Source organism: Fibroporia radiculosa (genome assembly GCF_000313525.1).
Source record: "Fibroporia radiculosa TFFH 294 genomic supercontigs, scaffold2340, whole genome shotgun sequence".
Classification (NCBI taxonomy): Eukaryota; Fungi; Basidiomycota; class Agaricomycetes; order Polyporales; family Fibroporiaceae; genus Fibroporia; species Fibroporia radiculosa.
In genome coordinates, this window is record NW_012133636.1 from 1 (window position 1) to 7,695 (window position 7,695).

The window sequence follows — 7,695 nt, forward strand, 5'->3', positions numbered from 1 at the left end:
CGCAGAACTTTCTGCGAGCCCAGCTGCGTCAACTTTGAACTTCCCTAATGTCTCGTGCTAGTGTTCGTCATCGCTTACTCATATCTAATGTATTTGTACTTGGCTAGGGCTCGCGAGGCAGTCTCTCCCTCGTCGAGTCAATGCCAGTCTACGGCAACCTTTGCTTGTATCTTTCTGTCTCGAATCGATCTCATCTTTTGCTCACGAACTTTGTTGTGACTTGGCCGTTATATAGATGTGGTCACTCTGCGCGAATCCTACGGTGTGGAGGAGAAACTTGGAATATTAGAGATTAAAAATGCAAAGAGCAAGTGCCCGTGTCCGACTCAATGTGGGGCATCAGGGCTCAGCATCAGGGCTCGCTGTACTGACCGACCGCCCTAGAACGAAACTCGGGACGGCCTGTGCAGGAGTGATATCAAAAGTGCTCGACTTCGTGTGATGAGTGCAGAGACGATCGCAGCGCCCCTACTCTGATCTGCCTCCGCGCACCACATATCCACTCGATCACACCGTCGTGGCGTCGATTGCCGTCCATATCTGAAACAAATGTCCAGTACCTCTGCAAGTGGATGACTATTCCACAATACCAGGCTCGCAACATGTAGTACCATCGGGAGCCACCAAGCCAGTGCAACACTGTTGTGCCCACATACGCACCGGCTGCCACTGCATCATGTGGTCCTCGCCCGCATGGGATCAAACCAACGGGCTGCGGTACAGTCATCGACAATGTCTCAGACTCCCCATTCACCACACCGAGAGCTCCCCCGCGACGGTCTCTCGCGGTACCCAACCTTCCCATAGCACGCACCGCGTCTGGCCCAACAGCACCAAGCGCGCACATGATCTGGCCGTCTGACCACATTTGTTAGTCAAGATCCCAACTTCTAGCTGTCCGCTTGCGCTCAACCAAGTACCGGGCCCCCGAGATGAATGCAGGTGTATCACGCACGGCGCCGTCTTCACCTGCGCGCTATGCGGCTCTATCTCATTTATTCCCTGCTGTCTCCCCACGATAAGGATCCTTGGGCCCTGCGCGGGAAGACGAGTCCAGCGGCGCACTGAGCGGTTATTTTTTCCTTCTCTTCCCTTCCTTTCTCCCCGTCTTCCCCGCTGTCCTCGCTCCTCGCTGGTCTCTCTGGCGACGAGGCGCCAGAGCCCCGTTCTGCGACGCGCGAAGACGTGCATGCATACGTGCCCCGCTCGCCAGCATGCGTGCGCGCGGAACACGGCGAGGTGCGCGCGCACTGTCCTCTGCGACCAGTCTCATGCTCCCCTGCGCCCTCGACGCAAGCCGAGTGTGTCTTCCTTCCTCGCACTCTGCAGGCGTCGCCACCATTCAGGCTCATATCTTGTCCGGCTCGCAATCGCGCGCCCTTTCCTCGCGGCCCCCCACTGCGGCAGCCCACGCAGCGCGCTTGGCTCCCCTGGCAGACACGGTGGCGCCCAGCAGCATCCGCACGTGGGTCTGACTCGGCGCGCGTCAGGACGTCTGAGCGTGACCGGGGCGGGCTGATATCCGTGGTCGTCAACCGGACATGCGCCGAAGCTCTCTGTCTCGGCTGAGCTCAACACAGGACCATGATGAGCTTGGTGAGAATCTGGGTGCATCGTGCGACAGGGCGAATCTGCCTTGGCAACGACACTGCTAGTCCGTGCGTGGAGTCTGGCCTCCTCCAAGACGCTGCCTCACCAGACGGATGTTGAAGCTTGGCGCGGCGGCAGCGGAATCGTGCGTGGGGAGATGTGCAGACGGCGCAGCCCTCTCCGACTCCGAGGAGGCATGACGTGATCGGTAGGCCTCCGCCTGATGAAGAGTCATCCGGATGCGGAGTCGAGCACAAGAGGAGGAAGGGTGCGGCGGGAAGGGAGTACGCGATAGGTTTCGCTGAGTGTGTGGCGGCGAAGATGGGGTGGGATGGCATTTGCCGTTGTGGGCCGCCGGTGAGTGAGACCGTAGCTCCGGGCTGACTGAACGAGGGTGGGTGAATTCAATCATGGACAAGTGCCAGTGAATGGCACCGGGTTTAGCCCAACCAGGTACGTTCGTCTTCCATGGACAGACGATCACCCCGGATCGCACGCGCAACAGCAGCCGCATCGACCGACAGGACTGCGTCAGACGCAGCACATCGGCAGCCTAGGGCACGGTGCACGGCTGAGCGCGCGAGGGAGTTGTGCGATCATGGCACGCAGCTGTGTCTGACGCCACTGGGCGCGATCTGGGTGCAGTGCGGAATGGCGCACCTCCGTCGGCCACGACACGGATGCCCTCCGCACACAGGCGGCCGTGGCTTGACCGGGTCTGCTGACGTCAATATTTGATCCACTAGCAGGGAAGACAGATCATCAAGCCGTCTGGCACACTGTCGACGTATACTGCACCGATGTCAGCTGCCAGACGAGGCTCGTCACGCGTCCTCTTCTGGACGCCAGAACGAGGGCCCTGAATTCGGAATTGGCGGAGGAGGCGCGCTGGTAGCCCCCACCAACACCGCGTGAGGGTGCAGTTGGAGTTTGCGTGGAATGTAGAGGGCGACAGCGGACAGGCGGGTGAGTCGTGAGTGCTGACGTGCACTGTGTGTATAGGGTCCGGACAGGAATCGCACGCGATCGTGGCGTGACGGGTGTGATCGAGAGACCCTGCAGGCACCCCGTCGCTCGGTCGTCGTCCGAGGCCCGCCTTGTGACGACGTCCGACACCCACGCAATGCAACGCAATGCAACGTGCATCCGCTTCGCCTTCCCGAACTGACCGCCTTGCATTTAATTTGTCCTCCGTCCACTCGGGCCGCCCGCCCGTCTTCGCCATTGAGTACTTGAGTGGGGCTACACCCTCCAGCGGGGATCTCGGCGCGAGCAGCCTCTTCTCCCTAGTTGCTCGGCGCTACATCCGTGCGCGTCGTCCGGCTCTCTCACCCGCCCTCGTCGGCGTCATCCGCACCCACACCGTCCGATGCGCTTCTAGCTACATCACAGCTCGTCTTCCTCCAGAGCGCGCGGCGCCAGCCTCCCCCCGGCCTCTGGAGGAGATCTATCATGCGCGCACACCGTGATGCAGATGGATCTGAGGGGACCGCACACCACCGGACTCTATCGTACCTGGCTTCCATCCGATAGGCGGCCGACGACGGTGCGGGCCACCCACTTTCGGGCTGTGTTGTCACCAGCGACCGCCGGTCTGCCCAGGGGGTCCGGGATGGCGCGGGGTAGACCGCACATCGGGTTCTAGCTGGGAGGGGAAGAGGCAAGCCCGCCCACGTCTCTGGGGTGCGGTCGGCTCGCAGGACGGCACACGGCGCAGGCCCCCGAGCGCTGGCTCGTCCCTCACCGAGGCCACTCATCCAGGACCGTCCGTGTGCCGCGTTAGATCCACGTGCAAGCGCTGTTGCGGTGGCACCGTGACCGCCAATTAAGCCAAGAACTGCCTGGGATGTTGCAGTGGACGTCCCGGGATGCGCGCGCGCGATCGCGAGCCGGACAGGAGAGGAGCCGGGGACGTAGACGCATAGGACGGGGCAGACACGGGACAGCCGACGTGCGCACGCACGCATGCAGGCGGGCGGGGCACGTATGCATTTGCGTCTTCGCGTGTGGCGGAACCAGGTTCCGAACACAGTACCCTAAGAGCCGGCGTCCCCTCGTCGCGAGGAAGGACATGCAGACAGCAGGGAAGACGGGGAGATAGCAAGGGAAGAGAAGGAAGAAGAAGAAGAACCGCTCAGTATGTCGCGGGCCCCGGGCCCCGTCTTCGCACGCAGGGTCCCAGAATCCTTGTTGTGCGTTCAGGATTTATTGCTCGATTCCGGGAGAGCATCAACCGTGACGACTCGCCGATGACGTCCGCGCTGATGACGCAGCTTTCAGAGCGTCTGATGCAGGTCCCTTGCTGTTTTCGGTTCTCAAGTCTAGTTTGGTTTCGATGCTGTTCTCGAACCACAGCTTCTCCTCAGGTGTTGGACTCTCTCCTCTGTGTATTGTCCGAGCTTGTCTCTGTCGCCTGCAACCCTTGTCATCACGTTAGTCGTCCTACGTCCACCGTCTGCCGTCTTCGTCGCCAAAGCATCTACCGTGCCATAAGGCTGAGCAACGTTTCCATTACGATCGTCAGGGGAGATACGAGATGCACCCAGAGGCAGCTAGAAGCCACCCTGTACTGAACGAGAAGCTCTTGTTTTGATCAGGCAGGTGCTCGTTATGGTGCGAGCTTCCCTGTCAGGTCGCTGTGGTCTGTCCGGCGGTGGCAAGCTCCGCAAGTACGGCGCGGCCGGTTTCATGATGTGGCAGCCAGTGCATATGTGCATGTGTACAGCAGTGTTGCACTGGCTTGGTGGCTCCCGACGGCACTACGTGTTGCGAGCCTGATATTGTCAAACAGTCATCCACTTGCCACAGAGAATGCTCAGGGAGATTTGTTTCAGATGCGGATGGCAATCGACGCCACGACGGTGTGATCGAGCGGATATGTGGTGCGCGGAGGCAGATCGGAGTAGGGCACTGCAACGCCCGAGACATGGAATATCAGAGGCATGCCAACGTATAGTGGTGCTGATGGGCAGGGACATCAGCGGAGGATGAGGACGATTCCAAGCACAATGCATTCCGGAACGAACGATGCTGGCACCGTGCAGCGAGGTCGAAGCGCGAAATGGGGTGAGGAGGGTCAGCGAGGAAGTCGGGCGGCGATGGCCGAAGGCGGAGCCGGAAAAGGAGGCAGATCTGGTGTCAGCCATCAGCTGGGGTTGCGCATTCTAAAGCGACCTGCGACTCGCCTCGCCCTCGTCCTTCTCTCAAGGCCAGATGAGTAATTAATGGAGGCAGAAAATGAATTACAAAGCCAGGTCCAATTGGACTCGTTGAGAAACTCAACGACTCGCATCGAGCCACAGCCACAAACCGCCAATGAGCACACTCCTCCCGCCACCTCGTCCTGACGTTGAGTACTGAGTACTGAGTGCTGAGTGATCGCGTCGACATCCTCACAGATCGTTCCTCTCAGAGCCGCTAGCCTCAGCTCCCACATGTACAGACTGCAGATCGTAGAATTTGCTACTGGATGCGTATCGCTCACACGGGAAACATGTATGCGCAAGCAAGTACTTGACATCGTGATCCTCTTACGGCCATTTGTTGCACACGCCGGCATTCACTGGAGGACGGATTCGACTCGATGCCGCTCTGCTCGACGTCCGGCAGTGACTGCCAACTGGAGTGAGCTGACATACGCAATCATCAACTCCTTCGCCCTGCACACGCGCTGCAGGACGCTCGAGTAAGACAGGCATTCTGTCCCAGTAGAAGTCGAGCACGAAGGGCGACTGGCCGATAGGAGTATGCGCAGGGGGCGGATGGCGGCGGTGAGCATGAAGAAGACTGGGTGCACCGCTCGCGGGCTCTGGTGCGCACAGTCCAAAACTTCATGGATGAGGGTTATTCTGATCAGATTGCCTGGCTGGAATGGCCCACGCACGATCGCCTTATTAGGTCGTGCACAATATCAGCCGCGTCAATGCACTAGGTGGTTGCGTTCGCGCATGCACCAGATCTAGAGCATGCGGATAAGCTTGCGATCCAGGTGGTCTTATTGGTCAGGTTAAGCCCGAGTCAATTCACAATGTCCCTCGTTCACTCTGTGCCTTCTCGTGGGTTAATACCTGGTTAATCCAGATACCTTCCCGGAGGCAAAATCCACAGCATGTTTTTCGACTCCTTTCATTATCTGCGAAGGCCTAATCATAGGCACAGAATTGACGGAGGGCAGCATTTTCACTTGGTATGCATGTACAATGAGGTGTTGCAATTGGCATCACAGCTCGCATTGTAGAGGAATGACTGAACTTCAAAAGCTCTCGTGGCCAGACGAATGCATACATACAAAGGAATGGGACCGTGAAAATACAGCGATCGAGTGCTCGCGCTCGCGCTCAGAAGATCAAAGAAAAAGAACTAGAAAAAAAACACTTCCAGGAAACAGAATATAAAGTCGGACCGCCTGTGGGCCAGCCTGAGAAATGGCGCGCGAGAGTGTGAGCGATGGACGAATGTCAAGTATAGTATCATGATCCTGGCCCCATGTTCATGCCTAAGAGACTTCCAAGACTTATTGTTCAACATGTCGATGTTAGATGACAGATCACGTACATATGTCATTGAAGTTCTAACTTGAGGTGGGAGCGCCAGATAAGGCAGGCTGTAGTAAAGTGTTGTCAAGTTGAAGGAGTGCATCTCGTGGAACTTCTGGTCGCAAAGGGAACACAAATATCGAGTGTAAATATGATCCAGACCAGGAGAAAACGCATCCAGATCGTAGTGCAGATGCGTCGTAATGATGTGCATCTAAATAAACGACTGAAGTCGACAAGCCATCGTGGCAGGACGAGTGTTCATATACGAAAGAATGAGATGGTAACTGAGCGCTCGGGCTCGGATGATTGAATAACTATAAGTAGATCATTTTAGTATATTAGTGGGCCAGAGTACGGAACGTGTCATCGTACCAGAAAGTACTAAGAAATTGACGAATGTTGTTTATAATATCGTGGTATTTTAGCGTTTGTACTTGGCGAAGTATAGATATGGGCGCATAGAACAGAATCCATTTAGGTGTTGACTGAGTGCGTCGTAGTCGTATTGGGCAAACTGCTCGTTACAAAGAGGACATTGTGGTGTATGTCTCCTGAAGTGTACCGAGCTAATGTGCTTCGCCATTCTGGTACAAAACACCTCTTTATTACACAAGGCGCCATCTACTTGCCATTGGCATCGGGCTTTTTTACTAGACCAGTTAGGCAAATGACCCCTTGCCACCAGGTGCTGTTGCATTTCTTCTATCGACATCTCGTGGAGGGCATCACTACAAGCAATTGCACCCCACAGGCAAACTGTGGTGAAGGACATGATCAAGGAGTCGCCTCTTGTGGCGAGGTTCGGGTACTGGCGCTGGACTGTTTCGGCGGAGTATCCAGAAATTGGGGTAATGTGACGATCCTGTAAACCAGGGAACTGTTCGCTAAGTAGTCCATCGAAGGAGTTAACCACAGCATTGCGACTCCCAAGCCAGTCGATGTGGACTTGGCTGAGATTCTTGAAATGCGCCTTCTCCAGCACCTTGTCAAGAAGACGCCAATCACGAAAGACGACCCGACGACCGCGAAAATCATATGGCCGGACTCGAATGTCGATCCGGGAGATGTCTTTGCACGACAGATGGCCGAGAAACGCAATCAATGCGGGCAGACAGTTTTCCTTTTCCTTCCCGTATTGAAGTGAAATTTCCAGCCGAGTCAGATGTGGCAAAACGTTCTCCTGAGCTTTTATGCATTCAACAAATCTCTTGGCTGTAGGAGATGTGTCATCGTTCAAATATACTATGCGCAATCGGAACTTACTAACCGTTGTCGTAGTGGAGGAATGGCAGCACCAATGTCTCCATATTTGGGCTAACCCGCGCAAGGAGATCTGCAAGAGTGACCGGAGAGACAGAACTAGTTTCAAGGTCAAGAAAACGTAGTGTGTCCATCGATGGCGTAAGGTGCAGCCATGCCATAAACGGGTCTACCAAGGTGTGGAGCTCTTGTCTATCGAGTATTAAATTCTTCAGAATTAATCTTGACAAGCAAAGGCGCTGGCCAAGCCGAAGACCATAGTGATCAGGATTTTGCCAGCTCACAGCATCTAGTATCAGCTCTGAGA

At 56.3% G+C, this 7,695-nt stretch overlaps 1 protein-coding gene across 1 annotated transcript; it reads right to left on the reverse strand.

The window, feature by feature from the left end:
- Positions 1–4,420: 4,420 nt before the first annotated feature.
- FIBRA_08721 (uncharacterized protein) lies at positions 4,421–7,549 on the reverse strand (the record flags this gene model as incomplete). The annotated part of the gene is made up of 4 exons (XM_012330350.1): positions 4,421–4,551; positions 4,617–4,722; positions 6,886–7,340; positions 7,396–7,549. The coding sequence occupies 4 exons, from the start codon at positions 7,547–7,549 to the stop codon at positions 4,421–4,423; spliced, it is 846 nt and encodes a 281-aa protein (XP_012185740.1).
- Positions 7,550–7,695: the final 146 nt, after the last annotated feature.